This window comes from Lingula anatina, chromosome 7 (assembly GCF_051362555.1).
Source record: "Lingula anatina isolate TDL-2025a chromosome 7, LinAna3.0, whole genome shotgun sequence".
In the NCBI taxonomy this organism is placed as follows: Eukaryota; Metazoa; Brachiopoda; class Lingulata; order Lingulida; family Lingulidae; genus Lingula; species Lingula anatina.
Window position 1 is genome coordinate 2,699,658 of NC_141773.1, and position 23,397 is coordinate 2,723,054.

At 38.4% G+C, this 23,397-nt stretch overlaps 4 protein-coding genes across 6 annotated transcripts; 2 read left to right on the forward strand and 2 right to left on the reverse strand.

The window, feature by feature from the left end:
* The first annotated feature begins 435 nt into the window (after window positions 1-435).
* LOC106153207 (uncharacterized) lies at window positions 436-5,088 on the forward strand. Its single transcript, XM_087017074.1, has 4 exons — window positions 436-581; window positions 922-1,070; window positions 2,740-2,824; window positions 3,786-5,088. Exons 2-4 carry the CDS (start codon window positions 941-943, stop codon window positions 5,086-5,088), a joined length of 1,518 nt encoding a protein of 505 aa, XP_086873200.1. The 5' UTR covers window positions 436-581; window positions 922-940.
* A 1,390-nt stretch (window positions 5,089-6,478) lies between these two features.
* LOC106164069 (uncharacterized) lies at window positions 6,479-9,212 on the forward strand. The gene is made up of 2 exons (XM_013541861.2): window positions 6,479-7,206; window positions 7,828-9,212. The coding sequence occupies exons 1-2, from the start codon at window positions 7,117-7,119 to the stop codon at window positions 8,224-8,226; spliced, it is 489 nt and encodes a 162-aa protein (XP_013397315.1). The 5' UTR covers window positions 6,479-7,116; the 3' UTR covers window positions 8,227-9,212.
* LOC106153211 (complement component receptor 1-like protein) lies at window positions 8,892-13,671 on the reverse strand. Of its 3 annotated transcripts, XM_013527055.2 has the most exons (8): window positions 13,428-13,670; window positions 12,122-12,388; window positions 11,766-11,885; window positions 11,063-11,446; window positions 10,603-10,791; window positions 10,399-10,419; window positions 9,897-9,978; window positions 8,892-9,678 (listed from the first exon to the last, which is right to left on the reverse strand). In XM_013527055.2, the coding sequence occupies exons 1-8, from the start codon at window positions 13,501-13,503 to the stop codon at window positions 9,354-9,356; spliced, it is 1,464 nt and encodes a 487-aa protein (XP_013382509.2). In that variant the 5' UTR covers window positions 13,504-13,670; the 3' UTR covers window positions 8,892-9,353. The 3 variants fall into 3 exon arrangements, with proteins under 3 accessions (XP_013382509.2, XP_086873327.1, XP_086873328.1); XM_087017201.1 differs by lacking the exon at window positions 10,399-10,419 and having other exon boundaries at window positions 13,428-13,671; XM_087017202.1 differs by lacking the exon at window positions 10,603-10,791.
* A 1,220-nt stretch (window positions 13,672-14,891) lies between these two features.
* LOC147760611 (sushi, von Willebrand factor type A, EGF and pentraxin domain-containing protein 1-like) lies at window positions 14,892-21,853 on the reverse strand. The gene is made up of 8 exons (XM_087018478.1): window positions 21,710-21,853; window positions 19,952-20,134; window positions 19,370-19,618; window positions 18,443-18,562; window positions 17,358-18,095; window positions 16,979-17,020; window positions 16,537-16,615; window positions 14,892-16,112 (listed from the first exon to the last, which is right to left on the reverse strand). The coding sequence occupies exons 1-8, from the start codon at window positions 21,774-21,776 to the stop codon at window positions 15,761-15,763; spliced, it is 1,830 nt and encodes a 609-aa protein (XP_086874604.1). The 5' UTR covers window positions 21,777-21,853; the 3' UTR covers window positions 14,892-15,760.
* Between the last annotated feature and the right edge of the window lie 1,544 nt (window positions 21,854-23,397).

Consider the following 23,397-nt stretch of genomic DNA (forward strand, 5'->3'; position numbering starts at 1 on the left):
AGAGAGTGGGGCCTGACGCTGCAGCTCGGAGTCTGTCTTGCTTCCCAACATTACAACAGTTAATAGATAAAAGCTAGATACAATTTGCTTAGTTCCCGATGATCAACTATTTTTCATCCATATGTGTGCCGATTTTATTTATTTATCTATTTATTTATTTGATTTTTTGTTTTGTACACTTAAATGATGCTAAAAATCATTCAAAACTCATGGTTACGTGACAACAAATAATCTTATTATAATCTCGGACCGTGTATCTACGGAACGTCTTTGTATAAAAAGGAACGCATTGTTCGTTTTTTTCTGTGACCAAATCCACTTGCACTCATCAGCTATGGAAGTAGACCCCGGAACGATCGCAGGGAACAGCTTAATGATCACACAATTAAGGTATCTGATTTATCAGACCGGCCACTGATAGGTAGTGGTATCACTTTGTCCAAATTCAGACACACGGTGCGCAATCAGTTAAGCGATAGCAGTCGTTGTCAGCGTTGGGTCTGTAATCATTATGGACGAAACACGCCCGTCTTGTTTTGTACTGTTGGAAGCTTTTAACAGATAATCGATCACGTTAAGAGGTAAGGTATTTGTTTTTGTCTATTTGTATTTATGTAGCTGTTCAAGTCTAATGAATCGCCGTGTTTTTGATTGTTGAAGGAATAGTTTATAGTTTGCCCAATACCAAAATAAGTGTCGAAGATGATATAAGAAAAAGCAAGATTTACAAACACGTGTTTTCACTTTTAAATGAATTGTTTAGAAAGAATTGTTCATCAGTAGGGCAAGATTGCAAACACAATAATTATGCTGAGGTTCTACAGAAAACAAACATATGCTACTTCTGATTTTTGCTTCTAATTACGTGCACATATCATACAGAAACTCCATTGTGTTATCTTATTGTTGTATAAAATTAAGGTATCACAGCAACCAGGCCATGGCAACTCAAGGCTACTGGCCGCCTCCTGGGACGGACAACACCACTCCTAACAGTATTACGCCGTCGTCAACCACGCCCCCCGACCCATTAGTCGCCCTCCGGGAATGGTTTCTTGGTTTAAAAATAGGTATTGTCACATGCACCAAATGCATTACTGCCGTGATAGAATATTTAAACTTTATTCAAGTTATTTAAACGTTCTTGTCATTCTCTTGGCAAGGTGCGGCAGATAAAACGAGCACAATTCAATGAAATCAATGTAAAAAACAAGTTATTGTAATCGGATGTCTATAATGTACTATTTCCTATTTCGCCATGCGTATATATACCAGTATGTCCTCTGCACGTTAGTTCAATAACATACAGGTTTCAATTGATTCTAGTGTAAATATACCTTCCACTGGTTTTATCCATGCTGTCTATTTAAATACGGTGAAATCTTTTTCCTCAAGATATATATATAAGATTATATAACATAACGACGCGACGTGTAAATATCAGCCCAGAGTTAACATTTACAAATAATGCATGTCTCTCAATTCAGTACCCAATTAGCCCCAGATTCACAAAAAAAAAAAGAATTAAGTCAGGCCCCCTGCCTAAGAACTTTATCACCAAGGTTACACTGTCACATGGTCACATCTTACCCTATCAGGGGCAGTGTAACAGTACTCTCATGAAAATCCTAGTCAACTAAGCCAGAGAACTGACAATTTGTTTTGTGAAATTGGGCCTGGTCTAAATTGCCGTTAGCTTTGGAGACGATTACATCAATTTGGTATCAGTTAATTTATGAGATAACAGCAGATTGGTGATGATATACACCGAGTCACTTTAAATAATACACCTGTAATTTCATATAATTGGAAACATACTGTCAATGACGGATCTGGGACTGTGTGTGTGTGTGTGTGTGTGTGTGTGTGAGGGGGGTGATTGCAAAAGTATTTAAAACAGTGGACGGGGACACCTTTATTTTGATGTGCAAGGCACAGGTATGGTAACACACTGCTTTATATTGTCTCGTTTTGCTCGTTATTCTGTTTGCTGAGGAAAGAGAAGAGGGTGTGGAGGGGGTAGAAAAGTAGAAAAGGGTAGGAGAGGCACCTGCTCGCTGTAACCCTCCTGGACCCTCCCTTGATTATGTGCCATCGGAGGAAAACCGTCACTATATACAGATTATGATAACATGTAATATGAGTCATGGATAGGTTTGAAATACAACCAGTTCGGCCCACCAGGCAATGATAATAGTCAGAAAAGCAAAAACATATTGTATAGGCCCTATTATATCACAAATGCGACTTGACAATTTTGTTCCATTGGGTATATAGATAAATATATCTACAAAAAGCATTATATCAAGGAGATTAAGAACCAACACGGAATTTCGCTTGAATAAGTAATATCTAGGAAAATAAATTTAATACTTTTTAAAGTCGATACTTTGCTTACGAATAGTAGCTGTTACATATTTATCGTTATCGTCGAATAACTTTTACATTTCCATTATTAATTAATTAATGGTAACGTATAAACTATTTAATTAATTTATAACCGTTTATGAACTCCATCATTTGGTATTTGACCAAAAAACCTGTAATAATCAAAATAAAAACAGATTATGTTCTAAAATATTTGAAATTATTCAACCAAAAATAACAGTCAGTGGAAGAGTCAACCAAACTAATGAATACAAATAATAACAGAGCCTCTATCGGTTGCAAATCTATTTGACCTGGTGACAACTGACTTTTTTCATGAAAATACTAAGTTGCACGTTATCTTTTTTACAGCTGTGAAAGTGGGAATTGGATGTTCACTGGTGTTTATAGTGGCCGTCATCATCATGCTCGCAATTTTCATTTCCCACCGTTGCAAGTGAGTACAAGAAATACACTGTTAAGTACATTTAGTTACAGGTGAGTACAAGAAAAAATATAGTTACAGGTGAGTACATAAAACAGTATAATTACAAGTGAGTACATGAAAACATAAAGTTACAAGTGCGTACATGAAAACAGTTACAAGTGAGTACATGAAAGCATAAAGTTACAAGTGCGTACATGAAAACAGTTACAAGTGAGTACATGAAAACATAAAGTTACAAGTGTGTACATGAAAACAGTCACAAGTGAGTACATAAAATACTAAGTTACAAGTAAGTGCACGAAAAATATAGTTACACTGTACATGTACAAAGATAAACCTTTAAACGTAAAAGCAGCATTGATTTAATCTGTGTACATACTAAATCACGTTCTTCACATGGATGTACATGTACTGTACACAGTGTATGTTTGACGCCATCGCGCGTGCGCCACTGTCATCAATTATATAGCCTGTTTGTAAATCATATATTTTATGTTGTACAGTCTAATGAACATTCCATGAATTTTATATGATTATTTTGATATTACATTTTCATTTATAATTATTCATTTTATAACAGCAACAACGGGACTTTTCTCCAGCTATCATCTTAATTTTCTCCTCTTTGATTCATATAATTTTTTTTTGTTTGATTATTTAATGATGACGAGAATAATAGAAGCAACTGCTTCTCCTCTTCACTCATCGGTTGCTAATTCAAATTTTGCAGTGGAAAAAATAAACCGTGTGGAGGGTTTTAAATACTGTGAAATGACGCCAAGTGCTGTGCAGGCACATTTATAACATTTTGAATACAATATCAATATATTTTACACAAAGTACCAATGAAAGGTCGTTATGTATGTGATTGCTAAAGAATGAATGCATATACCAAAGGTTAGTTATGAGGAAGATTAATTTGAAATTGTCCACATGTATTACGATTTTATATCCATACATATTTTATTAGGAAATCAAAGATACCCGTCAACCTTGAAAACGAGGACCTGTTCAAGAGCCAGTACCAAGGCAGAGGAAGCGGAAGTCTCGGGATCAGAAATGGTCTTGAAAATGACGGCTGCGCCGACCTCACTTCCGTTCACTCCAACTCCAACTCCAACTCTAAAAGCACTCTCCTCACGGCCTCCTATACGAAAGGACTTACGGGAGACGAGGACAGGGTGTACTTACACACCAGTCTGGCAGACTACCGTTACTCGTCCACCGAAACTGACTTCAGAATAAGCACAGATACCAATTTCTCCTCTGGCGCCACTTATAGTAAAAACAGCTCGGGCCACAGCTCGGGCCACAGCTCCAATGCCAAGCATTCAAGTAACACCAGCACTCAGCATATCACCTACTGCATCGCCGAGGAACGCGAGGAGGAGGAGGAGGAGGATTACGATGATTTAAAAGGCGCCGATGACGAAGATTATTATGCCGTGCCTCCTCTGGAGAAGTCCCTCATCCCAGTTCCCGCGGCTCATCGCTCTCACCCTACACACGGGCATGACAGACCTAAATCCCAGCGTGATTCGGGATACCACGCGACCACAACCTCGGAAAGTTGTGATGTGTACACCTTAACTGACCAGACAGACTCTGAACATGTAGAATATGCGAATCATTATCCCGAGATCGACGGCTTGCCTCCTTCGTCTTTGGGCACCCTACCAGAACAAGCACACGAACACTTTCAACAAAATCGTACATCTGCTGTGGACACGTATTCCGTAGGCTTCCAACAGGCTGAACACAGCCAACCCGCTATGGACACCTATTCTTTAGAATCGCCACAGGCTGAATATCAAGAATTTGATTCCTCTGCAGTGGATACGTATTCTTTCGATCAACCACAGACTGGATATCAAGGATCAGATGCCTCAACAACGGATACGTATTCAGTCGGTAATAAGCGCCAGACAGTGAGCGATAGTCTGTATGCCGATATGGATCACCACAACTCATTCCGAGACAGGAAATGGACCGACACCGCCGCTCAAGCCAACCGGCAATCCGACATCTACCTGAACCACGACTCCTTCCGCCTCGATGTGGCTAGCGGAAGTGACGCAGAGGAAAACGGAAACGAGGTCAAGAAGCGAACGGCAGGTCAAGAACCCGGGTCGCGCTGCGTTAGAGACAGTAGCATCTATGTGAACAGTGACCCCTATAGCAGTACAAGTGATGAATATTTGCGCGTTCTTAATGGATACCTGGATGGTCCCCTCGCCGAAATCGAGGCTGAATTAGGCAACGCAATAAATTAACTGCATATTTATGCCTAATAGCTGTAATCTTGGCTTATGACGGCCTCAAATGTTGTACATAAAGCCTATTTATTAATAACAATTTTAAAAATTATGTTTGCATGCGCTGATTTGACCTGACACATACATATTTCGCTTCTTTCATTGTTAAAAAAAAAGCTGAATGCGTACATAGTAGGGTATTAATGCTCAACACGCTTTCTGTTGAAACTAGATCAGATTTTAGACTAAGCAGCGACCTACACTACCAATTCCTTTAATTATGTTTGAAGGTTTATAAACATAATATCAACATTACAGCAATGATATTGCAGTGATATAACATGTTACATCGGTTTTATACCATCTGATTGTTGGAAGGTACTGTAAAGCGCATTCAAAACTCAATGCATGAAAGTGCGCATAATTTTGTATATAATTTTTGCATCGAAAAAAAGTTTTTAACCATAATTAAAAACATGTTAATGAAAGATTAAATTAAATTAGGCATAATCGTATATCTGTGGGATTGGATATATATATATATATATATATATATATATATATTGAAAAAAGTTTATTCTTCGTCCTACACTAGAAAATCCTAAGCAGGCTGTAGCTGAGATTTTCGAAAGTTTTTGTCTTCTGAAAAAATGGACCTTTTACATTAAACCTTTGTGTATATGTATCAAATGTTACCCAGAGCGGACCTTTTCCGGCAAAAAGGGCGGTTAGTTCGAACCCCACGACACCCCCCTCCCGGCTTTGGGCCTTCGAGGTTCGTGTCTGACGCCCTTTCAACTGTACTAATTCCTAACGAAAGCTGTATATTCAAACAGAACGTCAACACGATTTGTTGTTGCGCGCGTCAGTCCATACATAAGTACCTGAATAGGGACAAAGGGCTCTACCTCCTACTAGCGGATTAAAGAATGGCACGAGTCATTTTGGTATAATAAAGTTCAATGTAACTTTTCAATCTGTTTTGTTTGTCTTTAGAAGTAGGGTCACTCGGTTGACTCAGGGAATACAGTGAAGTAGCGAGATTTTTGGTTAGATAAGATCACGTTTTTATACCAATACAATGTATTTTTGGATAGTTATATCTTTCATAATCCAAGATACTTCTTCTTGTCTTTCAAAAACATACTTTGGACACGTATGGTATTATCAGTGAAAAATAAACTAAAAAGAAAGGAGAAGAATATAAGATTTCTTCGGGAAAACGCATGTAATGGAGCAGAAATGTAATAAGCATTTCAAACAAATCTAATGAATGCGTTCATTTCATCAAACTTGACCTAAAGTCAACGCAGACTGTTATTTCAACAACTACGCGCGCTAGTCTTAACAAAACAACAACATCTTAACAATAGGTCTGAGGTATTAAAGACTTGTAACTACAGAAAGTTTGTTTGAAATATAAATAGACACCATACTCTGGTAAGTTACAAGTAACGACACAAGCCGCCATACCCTATGCTTGAGTACAGTGACAGCAGTACTTCCAGAACAGGATGGCTAATTAAGATATTCACTCACTTTGGATTAAGGACTATTTAATGCCTGTTCACAGCTCACGTATAAATAAGGATGACACCGTAATGACTACGTGACGCTTAATATAATATCGTCGTAGTGCCAGAAGCAAGAGTAGCGGCAGATCGGTCAAAATGGTCTTTCGACAGGCGAAGTTACAGTGTACCCAAGGAGAGTGAATGTGAATCAAACTGAGGACTATAAAAGACTTGCTGATCTAAACCATATACCGAGAAAAAAAGGTTGGTGTCCCGGCAGCGCAGAAATTTCCGAGTACCGATTTAAATCTCTATTTTGTTCTACTGCACCCGAGGAGCCGCTGATTGAGAAGGATTGTAATTCTGTCCTGATATCTCTGATTAATGAGGAAATCAACAGACATTCAAATGAAACTGACCTATTAAATGGCACTGAAAATATTTCAATTTACAATAGAGCAAACAAAAGAGCAGCAATATTTCCCCAAAACAGCTAGTTCATAATCAAAAGTATTTTGAGAGAATCAAAACCATGTCAAAGAGAAAACCAAAGCAGCCCGTCGCCATAGAGGTGAACCCGATGGACAAAATTGTGTCGCATGCAAGGAAGAAAAATCTCGGAGTAAGTACGTGGCAATGAGCGGTGTTGCTGTAGTTGTTGTGAATGTTGTTGTTGTTGTTAATGGTGGGAGTGATAAAAGTGTGGTAATTGGCTACTTAATAATTTTCCAATTTTTTTAGGGGGGGGGGGTAAATCCAACTACAAGACGGCTGCATATTAGCACAGCTGCAGGGGACAACAAGGAGAAAATAGTGAAAGAGTAAAAGAGGGGAAAAGGAAATATATTTCATTCAAAATGAGATATTTGAGTTTTGGCATCAAATACTGTGTAGTGTGGGTGGAGACAGGGTGATGTTTTTATAAATGAAGATCAATGGAAATATGTATGCCGGGTGCGCTGTGCACTTTCTGTGTGCGGCAAATGTTGCGTGTTATTTTTAGCAACCTATGCAGTTACGTTTTCTTAATTAACTTACTGCTATATTAATTTCATTTTAATATACTTATGTGAAAGGATTGTCTTAACGATTTGGTCTATTAATTAATGTATTCATTCATTCATTCACTTATTCCTTTCTTCACTAACTAATTTATTCATTTATTGAAAAGGTAAAAATAAATATAAATTCTATTCATTTAAAACTCATATGTATATATATTAATATACAAACTCTATTCCAGCAAGGCAGTGTAGAGGAGACCATAGACTGCCACACCCAGATCACAGCCCATCACTTCACGGGGCCCATCCAGAGACTCTGGCTCACCATCCCAGACGTGGACAAGAGGGTACTACAGGGCATGCAAAAATTCGTACAAAACGAATCAAAACTGGATTTTACAAATGCCAAAATCTACGTGATCGGTCTGAAGGTCTGCCTTGTGCTCCACTGTGGAGATTGTCGAAATCAGTACATAGCCACTCTTGACGACAAGGACAAGGTCGCCACCTATTGTGAGAAGAAAGGGTTGCGTATAAAATCAAAACTTGGAGTAAGGATCATATGGAACGAGCCTCCGCCAAAGAAGGTAGCACCTCCACCCAAGGACAGTGATGACGAGTCCTCGGACGAATTCTAAATGAATAATTCCCACAAAAAATTAAAAAAAGAAAACTGAGAAATGCAAACAAAGACGGCACCTCAGTCACAAGTGGTAATCCTTCTGCAAGGATTTACTTGACAGTTATCATCTCGACGCCCATGGCATACCACAGCCCGGATTATCTATTCAACAATGGGAATTTTTAATGGAATAAACACTTAGACACTTACATATAGGGGCCTACTGGAGAGTGTGAACTGACATTAGAAACGTAGACCCCATTTCCAGAAGTTAGATCTATCTACTTTAGATCGACCTAACTCCCTGGGGCTTCACGCTAAATAGCTGTCAGCCGAGCGGACACGAAAGTTAATTACCCCCTTACAACTTGTAGTAGGCGGGACGGACATTTAAGCCGGATTATCTGACAGTAATCTAGTGAGACTCCCCGCGGGGATAGATCGATCTAAAAGCCGTAGATTATGGCCAACAATGGGGAAAACCATGTTCACCAGTGACACTACGGGCACTTGTCTCGTCCTGTCACTTTCCCTCTTCCCTCAGTGTAACAAACAAAGCCCAAAAATTCATAGTAAATTTGCCCTTGACTTTTTTTATCTTTTTTTAAAATCTTTTTTATCTTTTTTATTTTTGACCCCCAATCAAAATCCTGGAACTGCCAGTGATCAAGAATCGTGATACATGTTTTTATATTTTAATCAAAATCGGAACTGTTCGTTATGTAATAATAGAAATTTTTGCGCTGCAGATGTATAAAACAAAGATACAAATATACGTTCAACTGATTAATCTGAACCACAAGTCGACACCTTTATCCTATATCTATGTTGACTATAGCGCACGCCACACATTATTGGTGAACTGCTCAAAATACAAATCAAAATAATTTTGTGTCATTCTAAGCCAAAGTATATTTCAATGACTTTATGTACATGTACCAGTAAATGAAAACGAGGGATGCCTTACTTTAAAAAATGCATACTGCAGTTTGTGAGCAAATAGTTGGTTTTGTATAGTTTATTTTATATGTTATCCATGAGACTTAACTTCCGGTGTTGGTAAAACTTTTCGTTAATATATATTCCTGGTACGCTCTGCACGTACCAAACATTTTATATGACAACTCTCAAAAAACAAAACAGTCAGCCATATAAATCATTTTCAACCATGTTTACAGAGTCTTCAGTGCCGGTGTCATAGAGTGAATTTGTTACCAGAAGAACGTCAGTTGAGCATTCGGGTTCCTTTGAGGGAGTCTCGCTGGGGCTGTGAGTAAGAAGCGTCGTGTTTTGTGGAGCCTCTTCCGCACTTGAAGTATAAGTATTGGCTTTAAATTTGATCGGTTTAGCGTAGAGATCTGAGAGCCTAGCCCCCTGATTGTCACCGTCTTTCTCATCTCTTGCCTCGGTGATGGCACCAGAACTATCTCGTTCAATTCGTTTTTCCTCCAAAACAGTATTTCGTTTTCTAAAACAAAATTAACACATAAAAATGAAATGCGAACAGAACCAACAAAAAAGCATTTAATTATAGCCACCATGATGACAATTAACACAAACCAAGGAACAAAAATTACTATAAACAAAGACACAATTATGTTGAGATACATGGCCATCTTGTGGGAAGTTAACTCAGGTTAATATACTTCATTTATATCTTTATTCATGCTCAAAAAAAATGCTCACCTCCGTCGAACAATAATGATGATACCAGTGCATAGGGCTGTGACACACGCAAACACACCAAGACATATCCCAGCTATGATTCCTATGAAAATAAATAAAATCCTAACAGAGCAATGACAAATGCAGAATAATAGGGTCAAAAGTAAAATACTCATTTTGAGCATTAAATGCACTTTCAATTATATTTACAGGACCCCAGTGCTTTAAAGTGTTCATAATTCTTTACATATATATGGCATGTATGTACCTTTACAAAGCATATATTCTTGCAGAAATCGCCCCTCCAATCAACCTGTACGTAGCGTGGGTCTTATATATCGTAGCATAATTTCTGTTTTATGATAATGAGTTTATACCTAATGTTTAAGAACAATACTGATATCACCAAGCTGAATACAAAGGACTGTTTTGAATTTTGATCTGCAATTTAAATCCAACTTCCTGGTTAAAGTTCTATTTTAAAGTAAGGTCCTGGGGCAAAAGCAAGAACCGGACCACTTACCGGCTGAAACTTGAGATTTATCTGGAACCGAACAGAAAGGCATTAAGCATGAGGTTTTCAAAACTAGTGAATCATATGAAAAATACAAAATTCACTCTCAAATTAAAAAAAAAGCAAGCTGCAATAAGCAACCACGTTATGTGACAGAAATTATTGTAAGTATAAACGGAATAGCAGTGTCACAATTAAAAAAAAATATCACACCTGGAATTTTGTGACAGGTGCCCGGTGTCGTGTCAAATGTTCCGTTCTGGGTACACCTCAGCGTTTTGGACGTGTCACCCCCACCCAAAGCGTAACCCTTGCTGCACAGTATGGTCACCGTCTCGTTGAAGGCGTAGGGTCCAGGGGAACTAGGCATAGAATGTTCTACATGTGAGAGGTCTGGGCAAGCTGGAAATATACGAGAGGAACTGTTCACTATTTGACACGCCATGGGCACATGTTGCACTTATCTTCCCGTTTTTGATGTGAAAACTAGTCGATCTTTTGAAACTTTTTTCTCGTTTCGCTAAAGGCCTAAATTTGCCCTAAGTTTTTGATTTTTTTTTTTTTTTTTTCAATTTTAAGATACGGTTTACATGATAATGAACTTGAAATGTTTGTAAACTAAAATGAAAACGAAAACATTCACTACAAAACCAAACTGTTGATTTATATTCACCTGGGAAACACAACGGAAATGGCTTGGCAAATGTTCCATTGGCTAAACAGGTGAGTATCTCAGTTTCTTTGACGGCAGTGTCAAAAAAAAATCCCTCTTGGCATCGCACTATCACGTCTTCCCCGCGTCTGTACGGTCCTATCTTTTCTGGAATAAGGTGACTGGCGATAAGCTCAGACGCGCGACACATGGCCTCGACACAAGGCGGGATGTGACCAAATGTTCCATTCGCGCGGCAGCTCTTGTTGATGCTAGATGCGCCGCTGAGTCCTTCTAGTTCGTATCCAACAGCACAGGTGTAAGTCACAATGTCTTTGTAGTGGTAAGTTTGACGTGCAGGGGTAATTGTAGCGTTGTTGACTTTATCAGGTATGCACTGCACAGCTTAATATAGAAAATGCAAATAATAGGCTACTACAGTGTATTCTATTTAATAATGATAATAATATCGCTTCATTTTTGCAGTGACATAAACAATATGAATGTACAGAACAGAAAATATAGTAGAAACCCCATATAATGACATTTTGTTGGGCATCTGTATGCAGTTTAAACCATGTGACTGTCTTCCAGTTTGACACAAACTTCCGGGTGACTTTTTTAAAAGTCAATATTAAAATATGTTTTCCAAGCTGAATCGAGAGATCGTATAATAGGCATATCAATCTAAAGCACTTGACTACATATAAAAGTTGTCACTCACTTTCGTTGCAGCTTCTTCCTGTAAACCCCGTGTTACACAAACAGCGAGACCTCAAACCGTAATCCCTCTTGGAGCAGACGCCATATTTGCACTTATCAATATCACCCCCACAAACCACATCTAGACAAAATGATATTTGAATATTTGTCACTTTTGGGGATTCAAATTAATAGGAAGAAATCACATAAATGAACTTGGCAACATAGTGTGCACTAGATATATCGAAATGAGCTAAATGTATATATTAGTTGTGTAGCACATGAACATAAAAATGCAAGAAATTAGAGATTCATATGAGAAATTAGATAACGAATAACAAATTAATTACCGAATGGAATGAAAAAATCAACACGTACTTTTGCACGTTGTATTGACAATGTACAACGTTGAATCGACCGCCTGTTCTCCCGCTTTACACGCTTGTGATTCCGAAAAGGTAAAACAGTTCCCCTCTTTGTCAACCGTCCCTGGCCGGAAGACCTGAAAGGCGGCGCATCCAGAGCCACGAGTGTCACAGATTTCCTTGCAGCACGACAGGGTGTTACAACCTTTGGCTCCCCGTGAACTTATGCCACTTACTTGTAGTGAGTGATTATAATATATCTGCTTCACGTCAAGTGCAACTGAAATCGAGAAAAAATCTTTTTAAAAAAATCAGGCGAGCAGCATAGAACGCATAATTGTATGTAAGTGTTCGTGTGATCATTTGTGGGGTGTGGTAGGCCTAACCTTCTAGATAAAAGCAGTGCAGTTAACCCCCCCCCCTCCAGAAATGTAATAATAATAAACACCCAGCCCTACAGTCAAGACTTATAATTCCTTTACAATATGAAGGTCATAGAGACGATTGATCTGTTGTTTTCCTTCATGATGTTTGAATTGCGATTAACGTGGAAATGGGAGGAGAGAGAGAGGAGGCTGAACATCACCTCACGCTGTGACAAACAATTCAAATTCGAAATTAAAATGGTTTTCAATTCATCGTCTAAATAAAACATGTCGAGATGGAAAAAAGGGGGCGAGGAAGGTGGGCGGGGGTGGGGTGGGGTGGGGTGGGGGGGTGGGTGGGGTGGGGTGGGGTGGGGTGGGGGGGTGGACTGTATTATGCGGTGGTCGCATGTTATACAGGCTCCGCGTTGACACAGTGGGGGTTGTCATTTACAATGGAAGGCTGCCATTTAATATACAGCTTATGCGGCCATAACAATATCTTCCTCATGCACTAACGATGGAACACGTAGCCATGCTTACTTCGGGTTCACACTGAGCTAAAAATGTCACAAGTAATATGAAAATATCAAACTGTTGATTTAGAAGTTTATTGTATGTGACATAAATAAAAATCTGCTTAGTATTGTGAAATGAGAGCCAATGACCAAATATAAACGACTGTCAGAAAAGTATACACTGTATCTTATCATATCTTGTCACAAGGTCTGTTGTCGTGTGTGTGTGTGTGTGTGTGTGTGTGTGCTTAATTGTTTTTGAAGGGGTGCGAGACTGACAAAAAGCGGTCGAATGACTTAACTGTGGTAATTTAAGACACAGGAAAGACAGAACGCATACCTGTAGATCTCACGCGCACAGGTATAGGCCTACATGTACGTACTAGTAACAAGAAGCTCTTCACGCTCTATAAACTTAAGATATGTTTACACTCACCTGTGGTAACTATAAGATGAATAGGTAACAATACTGCCACAGCAAAAACAGAATTTGAGATAACTTCTGATAACATTGCTGTACCCTTGGCTTAATGCCGCGTCCTTCTTCCTCTTTCTCATCTCAGACGTGTGACGGATATTGTAAGAAGGTCCGATATTAGTCACTGAAAGTGAGCTACAAATACTCCTGACCTAGATAAATTAAACGACACAAGTTCAAAAATAAACTGTTGAATGTGAGCTAGTGTTGACTAAGGCTTACAGGATATATTGTTTGATATCCGGGAGGTTATTATAGTGTGCGCTAATGGAATAGGACTACCGGTACGGCAGAGATAAGCACGATATATACACGTACATGTTTCTAACTTACTAAAGGTACTACCCTATCTGAAGGAAAAGAGGGGTGGATGGGCAATAGCTTATCCCAATAAAATGAACTTGTCAATATAAGAAATGCGCTATGGGCATAGGGGTGCCGTCTGTCCCTTAATTAACTGAGAAGACCCAAAGATATTTTCTGACAGTCCTCCAAATTATCTTTGTTGATTCATCTTTCATTTTTGACCGTCTTCCGACAGAAAAAATTAGAAACCCATCAATGTAAACTTGGAAATCTGACCGTCTTCCGGAAGACCCAGAAGACGGCCTAAATCCGCCCCTGTGTGGGGGGGGAGGTTTATGTTTCGTGCAGTGTAACTAATTTTAAGTTACTGTACGTGGAGCTTCGGGAAAATTAGATAATGACAGAGTGACAATAAGCCAGTGACCAGTGAGAAACATTTTGTTTTCTATGCCCCCCCCCCCTCAAAAAAGACTCGTTTCGAAACCGGACGCCTGCACCCCTAATGACACGTACATCCGGGGACAGGTGATCAGCGCGTGCACCACCATCTTTCCATTTTCCTGCCCAAAAAATGCTGAATAATAAACGAAGCGAGATGTACGAAGCCAAGCAGTTTTCTGTCCCTATACCTAACATGTAACAGGTAATTTTGAAATTGTACTTGTGTATTATGTATTTTTCGATCGAATTGAAACATTTCTTTTAAACTCCCCCCCCCCCCAGCATAAATGTAAAATGAACGAAATGTACTGTAACACTGATTTTTATAAGATAGTTCCTATGTGTGACGCAAATTTCTTAGTTTCTAAATAATTTTACGATGAGACGACTTTGCCATTTGGCAAGGACTAATTTAATTTTTTTTTTAATATTATGCCAAAAATTAACTTCGCCTCAAATAGTGGAATGATGTCATTCAGACGTGACGTAAGAAAGTCGGAGGTCAAATTTATCTTATACTGTATTAAACATCTAAGCCCTTTTTTTAACTTCACTTGTGTCCTATTGCATCATTTAATCTAGTGTTTACTGATACTGATCACGGATATAACGTTTACTTAATGTAGGGTGAAATTTCTATACAGAAATATCTGTATTGAATTTTTATTCCTTTTATTCCGAGTGGTGTCAGGAAAAATCAACGCTTTGTAGACTTGTGAAAATGATGATAAAATATGGATAACCCTAAAACAGTTGATTTTCACATGTAAGTATATATTAAGTATAATTTATTTCGTAAATTTTGCAGCAGCATGTGTGCTGGTGAAAATAATGCACGTTCTACACAAAAAGCGAAATAACAAAGACAATGACAATAATACACTCTTAGACGTGTACAAGTTATACCCTGTACCAGAGTGGCATATATTATAGGCACATTTTCCACATTCCCAAATGTGCCTATATAATATCTACCACCTTGGTAGAGGGTATACAAGTTATACGAACAAAAAAAAGATGACCGGAATCAAGTGTCAACCTCAGACTAGCTGGACGATGTAGTAAGAAAAAAATTTTACTGACTTTGTGGAACGTATAAAAATGTCTACTGACATTTATATCTAAAACAACTACTCAAGGAGTAACTTGGAAGACAAACAAGCAGTACAAAAAAAATTAAAAACAATCTTGTGCTTAGTCTGTTCTATAATGTGTAATCAAGTGATTGTATTTTATCGTTTTCTAACGTGCCTTTTAACTTATCATCAATCGATAATCAGTAACTAATCAATTAGTTACAATCATTACTTGAAATTTTAATTTGTAGAAAAAATGTGTAAACATGTCAAATCTGTTTCTATTGAACAAATATCACAGCTTTCATACGTCGTTTGTAATTTATAATTGTTTAAGTATCTTATAAAAATGTTCATATAAAAAGATAAAGTCAAATCGAATCACTTAAAATATTGACAGCGTCAAAAAGCACCATAAAAACACTGTAAACAAGTCACAACGATGATTCCATCGACCGGCATTTCCATCTATCCGTCCCCGTATAACTCATTTTCAACCAAGACCACAGGTTCAGAGCGCATACTAGCACGTGCATCACTCTCATAGAGGTCGTTGTCAACCAAGAAAATCCCTGTAGGAGACCCGACATCGTTTTCGTTTTGATCGGGAACGCCTTTTACGCTAGTTTTCATTTGATTTTCACGTTCTTCCAAAGAAGGGGACTCTTTTCGCTTTTTGGCAGGTTTCGCGTACAGGACTTCTCGAGCATCTTCTGTATCAACTTGAGCTGAAGGCGACACCATCGGGACCATTTCCACTGCATCATCCATAGGTGGAGCGTCATTCGTTCGCGTTTTCCTTTCGCCGTTGGTCTTATTTCTAAAATATTAAATGATATCAAAACAAAATATAATTGTTTAAATTGCCTTAGCAATGAGTTACTCACTTCCAATATTGCACAAACACTGTTTTCTAAAAATAAATAAATAAATAAAATAAACAAAGACAGTGAAATTTAATTCAGAATTAAATAAAGTGCCAAGAAATGACTAAATATATTATGTGAAATAAATTAACCAGCTAAATTAAAAAAAAGAAATAATCGAAGGTGCACTAACAGCTGATCAAGCAAACATGTAAAATAACACATCTTTTAATCAAGCAGGCAAATTACATGTGCTGATGAAACATTGGCAATATCAAAAGCAGTTAGACTCTCATCTGTCCACCTTTTAGTGTTCATCATATAAAATTTATGAATCAATTGGCTTATAAATGTAGCATCTGACCAGCCACTGCCTACCTCAAAAAACAGCACACAGCAAGGAGTATCACCAGTGCAATTACCAGAACACCGCCCACCCCTATACCCGCCACAGCGCCTGGAAAATAAATAAATAAATAAATAAATAAATACAAAGAATAAGGTGCTAATCTACTTGTTTCTGTAACTAAAAAAATATTGCACAGAAGAATATCATGGATACATGAAGCTTATTTTTTTCTCTAACCATTAAGGTACCCGGCTTGTGTTTCCCACAACAATGAACATTTTATGTACCGGTACTTCATAATTAAATTACTATATTTTGTCCACAGCATATCCTCGGACGGTTTATATTAATACAAATGTTATTTTAATTTGATTTCCTCTTTTTTTTTAATTCGGCAGATGTCATTTACGAATTGGGGGATGCCGATTAAATCTTCAAATAAGTTTATGGTACTGTAACACCAGTGTTTACCTAAAGAAAGTCCTTCCTTTGCAACTGTAGGATCACCCGAATCTGAAAAATAAACTATTATTGTGCACTAGAGAAAAGTAGTCACTTGAAGCAGTACTAATATATGTATGTAATGACTTGACTGCTACATGTAGCCTACCCGTGTTGAACAGACCTACATTGTACTTTGACGACATTAATACACAAATAGGCATATTTGTCAACAGACTTCAAAACAATATCTATACTGCATTTCAAAATCACAAATGCGTCTGTTTTATTTAGCGTTCGTACATTATAATAATAAATATGAGCCCACATGCCCCCACCCCCTCTATTTGCTTTTTCTGCAGTTAATATTCGGAAAAACATCTTTATGATATAGTGGTTCGATATTTACCCAAACATTCCAGTGACGTCACGTTGACAGACAAAGTTCCGCTCGGGTTACACGTCACATTAAGAGTGACGTCACCATTCTTGAAACTCTTACCCTGGGGGCACCGTAGATTAACATTTAATGGGCCGGCAGTTACGGATATTACGCTGGATTTAATGTTCTTGACGTCACATCCGCCTGGGAGACAAATGACGTCACTAGTATCGATAAATCCGCTTTCCTCACACTTTAATACCCACGACGTTTGTCCTGAGCGTGACGTATAACCGGGCCGGCAGGTATATGTGATCGAATCATTGAGGTCATATGGCCCTTTATGATCTGGGGTAGCGTTTGTAATGTTGTCTGGAGCTGGACACTGTATTGGTTGACAATCTAAGAAAGTTCTGTCAAAGGACCCATTTGATAAGCATTTCAACAGAACTTGATTTTTTTCACTGGTAGACCTGTAACCTTTACTGCACTTCACTAAAACCAAGGTGTCTACATTGAAGATTGGTCCATCTCGATATTGTAAATGCAAGTGCTGTGGCATACGGCATTTTCTTGCCACGCAGTCTGGTATTGTCTGAAACTCGCCGTTTGCCTGGCATTCCACGGTGATTTTTGACTGGCCATTTGAACCTTCCAGCTCAAAGCCTTGGCCGCATGTGAAGTCCACTTTATCGCGGTAGAAATACGTAGCTTTCCGTGGCTGCATTTCGCCTTTGTTCTTATAATGCAGCTCGCAGATGACCCCTGAAAGAACGAAAAGTTGTACATCAAAACATATTGCATCAACATTGAAATCACGCAGGCGTATTTATTTCATATACAGCTTTAAAATAACAGAGCGGTATGTGTTCAATTTTACATTAAAAGAACATAATTAAGTATAATTTTGGTCTCAACTTTTATACGGAGGCGTTTAAACAACTTTAACTCAGGACTGATCTCTGAGGCAAATAGCATAGTGGTCTAAAACAAGACCAATTCGTTTACTTTATTGTAAATGATGTCATGAAGGAAGCCAAACATAGGTCGTCTTAGACTGCGTCTCTGTCTTAAAATTAAAAACAAATGTGAAACGGACTCTAGGATATTACTTTGGTCGCAACGTCCTCCTTTGTATCCATCAAAGCACAGACACTCATCCGGAGTCCACGGTTTGTCCTTGCAAACTCCATGTACGCAAGCGCCTTTGTACGTGCAACCCTCTATACCTGCTATAAATTAAACAAATAAAATGAACATAGAATAATGACAAATAAGTTAATCAAACAGCCAATTAACATAAGTTAAATAATTTACATAAATACATGTACATGTACCTACAGAACTACACACGCATCGATATCTATCACATATCGAAATAATGTAGATTTAGTATTTTAGTAGTCTTATATCGTTCAAAAGCCTGGGCATCTATTTTAATCATGACTGACATGACTGGCATGTAAACATAATAAGCTTAGTAATATGAGGAAATGCTATATAAGACCCCATTCCCAGAGATTAGATCGATCCAACTAGATCGACCTAACTCCCTGGGGGTTCACGCTAAATAGCTATCAGCCGAGCGGGAAAGAAAGTTAATTACCCCCTTACAGCTTGTAGTAGGCGGGACGGACATTTAAGCCGGATTATCTGACAGTAATCTAGTGAGACTCCCCACGGGGATAGATCGATCTAAAATCTATGGGAATGCGCCCTAAGTGTGCATCTGAATTATAGAACACTACAAAATAATACTATTAAATAAATAGATAAATATATAAACGAATTTTAATAAAACTGAACGCAAGAATGCCCCTTCCAATCAGTACAAGTACAGTCCCGACACCGCCCACCACTAATTCTTTCTTCCAGGGTGATAAAAAAAGATTTCATAATACACACAAAAGTAACAAAGAAAAATATTGTATTATTCACCAAACAGATAAATTAATTCAGGACAAAAAACGAAACTAAAAAAATCCATTCAGTGCAACCATGGGCATGACGTTATTTATTAATTAGGTGTAATTCCATACCTCCACAAAAATATTCCTTGAGTAAGTACAAAGTAACACCTGTTTCTTCCCTGGCTTTTCTACACATACTAGTGTTGGTGTAATAGGTGCACTTATGCTGAGCAGACCCCGGTTGATTTCTGTACTCCAGTGCCGTACAAGATGGGTTATTATTACAGTAACCCAGGCAGCAGGCGACGGAGGAACACCGATGGAATACCTCGCTTCCAAACGTCAAATTCTCAAACACTTGAAATACATAACTTGGGTCTGTAAGTTAATGGGGAGAAAGCCTTAATTCATGCATATTTTATAGAACGATCCGTGAACAAGCATTCGTTGAGCAGTTTATATGTGATGTGGTTCAACAACCAACGATTACCACTGAAAATAACCCCAACCAATTCGTGTTGACATCTTGTATACGTTCGATAGAAGCAGTTTTACTTAAGTATGGAACCGATAGCAATCGACATGAGTATATAGAGCATGCGTGTACATCAGTACGCTTGGTCTCCGTAGAACGTGTGTGTGTGTGTGTGTGTGTGTGTGTGTGAGAGAGAGAGAGAGAGAGAGAGAGAGAGAGAGAGAGAGAAAACTTACAGCCACACACTAAAGGAGTCCTCTCGCAGTCCCATGTTTGGTCTTCAAGACATGTGCAATGGGCGCTTCCCATCACGTGAACACGTGGTAAGTCACAGGTATAGCTGATGGTGTGGCCAGGGTCATACTTGTCAAGTCCCGATGTGGTGGAGGCGTAGGCAGGTGTCTGCGGTCTTTTACAAACTGAAGTCAAAAAACCAATGCAACATGTACTGTATAATTTGCTCCTCTTTTTTCCAAGCTACAGACGGTCAACTATGAACAAAATTAGAGCCATCATATATTAAAAAATCGCATTATGGGTAGGTCAATAAAGTTCCAGTAAAGCTTTGTAGACTTTATAGACTATGAATCACTGATACGATTGCAGATATTACGAAAAGGTAATGCATAGTTATCCCCCTTGATTAACCCAGCTTACAGATTGTAAATAAAAATTGATATGTCTTGCTTCATGCACTTGCATTGACTTGCCATGCACAATGAACAATTAATGTTCGCCTTCGAAAGGTCATTGTAATGACACTGAGTGGCTCGACTGAAGAAAAAAAACATAATTCATCTTCTAAAAGTGTTGCTCATCAACAAAATTATTCCGGCTACTAATGCCTCTCAGTATGGAGGAGTCGATTTTATCTTAATTTAAATGGACCCTTAGACTGGGTTCCCACAGATTTAGATCGGTCCATCTAGATCGACCTCACTCCCTGGGGGTTCACGGTAAATTGCTGTCAGCCGAGTGCCCACGAAAGTTAATTATCCCCTTACAGCTTTTAGTAGGCGGGACAGACATTTAAGCCGGCTAAAATGACAGCAATCTAGTGAGACTCCCCACGGGGATAGAACGATCTAAAATCTGTGGGAATGCAGTCTTAAACACCTTAAACACCTTGGTCATGTCACTTTCGATAATTTAATTTAATTTAATTTAATTTTGTTTTTTGAACTAACATGGTCATTTTGATTTGCCACTTGATGCACCTGTAAGCCTGTGAGACATAACTTAAATATTTATAACGGTCCTAGGTAAGTATGAGAAGAGCCTTATACGGATCGAGAGATCAAATAAAAGTGCTCCTTTCAGTTATAATCAAAACGTTATCGGGTGACTCAGGGAAAGTTCCGATATTGCTCTACGTCCAAACGCATATCCTCCAGATGTACTGAGTTGATTACGTGGAAAGTCCAGCTATACCAAGACAGAAACCAAAAAAGAAAGTGCGCCAATCGTCATACGTGAAGCCGTCAAGATAAGGAAACAACCTGCCCGAAGCGTTAACGTTGCCGACGGTAATATGCTGGAAAATTTTCAGCAAAGACGAGTGCGCTGTCTCAGATCTGGTATTGGTAAAGATGTGTGATTGTTACACCTTACCTTTCCCCGACCTGCGGTTGATAATGTCTCAAGTATAACTGGTATAACGGCGTGAGGGAAGCGGCTTCAGGGTATACCGCAAAAAAAAAAAAAAACGCATTCCCGAATACATGTATAACTTAGGCCACCCCATGTCACACGTACACTACAGTGAAGTTATTGTCACCTGTGCTGGTACATGTACGTGTGTGTCCCCTCCCCCCCCCCCCCCCCCCCCCCCCCACACACACACCTAATTCTGCCCAATTTGTTCATACACTCCCTTACCCCTCACAACCTCCTATATTATGTTTTTTAAACTCACACACACACACACACACACACACACAAACACACACACACACACACACACACACATTAACAAACAGACAGTTCTGACGCACCTGATGTTGCTTGATCGGCCAAAATAATGATGATGACGACCCTAAAGACTGAGCTCTTAGCGGCCATGCTGATGCGGGCACTGGTTTGTTATGTTAAAAGCGATTAAATGGCATGTATTTTGTTCAATATAGAAGAAGGAAGTATGTAGGCTATAGTGGTATGTACACTCAAAACGTGACCTAGATTAAAGCAAGAGATCCGCGTGACCTAATTCTGTACTCGTGTTTGTTTTGTGACTGCGTAAAAAGAGAAATGGTTGTTATCAAGCCTATAAGTAAGGAGTGGTATTCGGTTCAACATTGGCAGATCAGATATTGCTTTGGGCTTATTTAAAATACGACGGTCTGGTTTTCGTTTCATATATTCCTATATTTCAATATTCCTATCCATACATTTCCTATTCCTCCTATTTTTATTTATTTATTTATTTATTTATTTTTATTTTTATTTTTTATTTTTTTTGCTGTTGCGTCGAAAAAAACATTCCATAGAAATAAAGATAAATAACAAATTAAAGCAGTGCGCAATTTGGCAAAAACGAAAGAAAGACATTACCCAAAATGTACAGTATTTCCAGTAATGGCTACCACACTAAAACAGTCAATAAAAATTATGAGAGCAAATGATAACCATACTGTCAAGAGTAGATTACCCCAGGATATATACAAGTAAAAAAGTAAAGTCCATTCCTTGTGTATCGCACTACATATGCGTCTCAGCGCGTTTTACATTCGACGCCTGGGCAATCTTGGCCCTGATACAGTCTGGGTGATGACGCAATCGCCTCCCTTCAAAAATTCCATATCTTATACTGTTCGTCTTCATAGTGCATATAGTGCTTTCCTGGGTAAATGTATGTACCACCAGGGGGACTGTGGGCTTTGTTATAATGGAATAATACATGTACATGTACCATAAAGAAAATCTTAATAAACAAATGAGTCTTTGCATTTTATCAGGAGTAGGGGTGACAAGACTTATGGTGTTTTCTCTACAAAAGGTCTTCTAGCTGTGAAAAATGTATGAATGACGTACAATTTTGTAACAGCAAAAATAAAATCTTGTAGAGAGTGAGATATGCTCGCGGCGGACGCAGATGACGTGGCGAAGTAAGAAAACATAGACCCTAAGCTTCCTGCTGCACCCGCGCTTTATCTACAAATCGATACATATATTGGTTATTACCGATACAACCTTATCCGTTTCCAGGAAATAATGTATGTCAATAAATCTGATTATAAAACACTTCCTGGACGTAACGGATTGTATAATTTACACAACACAAATGTTACTTATTGATTCTTGCTCGAGTCTCGGAGGTGCAACGCAACTTTAATGTTGTGTCCGCATCGGATCAAATATCCTGAACCTGAAACTTCAAAACGCACTTTAATAACTCAAATCTTTTCGGTGATACTACTGTAACAATAAAAAATAATGCGTTGCACTGTTTCGTGCCACTGCTTCTTGCACGTACAGGTATATCTTTTACTCTGTATAGCTTTTGTAATATCCCTGTGCAGCTTTTGATTTGTAAAACCCATATAAGTCTTCAAACACTTCAAACATTCCATTATACAAAAATGCTTTACTGGCCTTTCTTCTGTATACTAGCATTTAAAAAAATTGGAACGTTTATTTTGATCGGATAAAAAGCCCCTCCGACGCCTTTCTTTTCGATTTCATT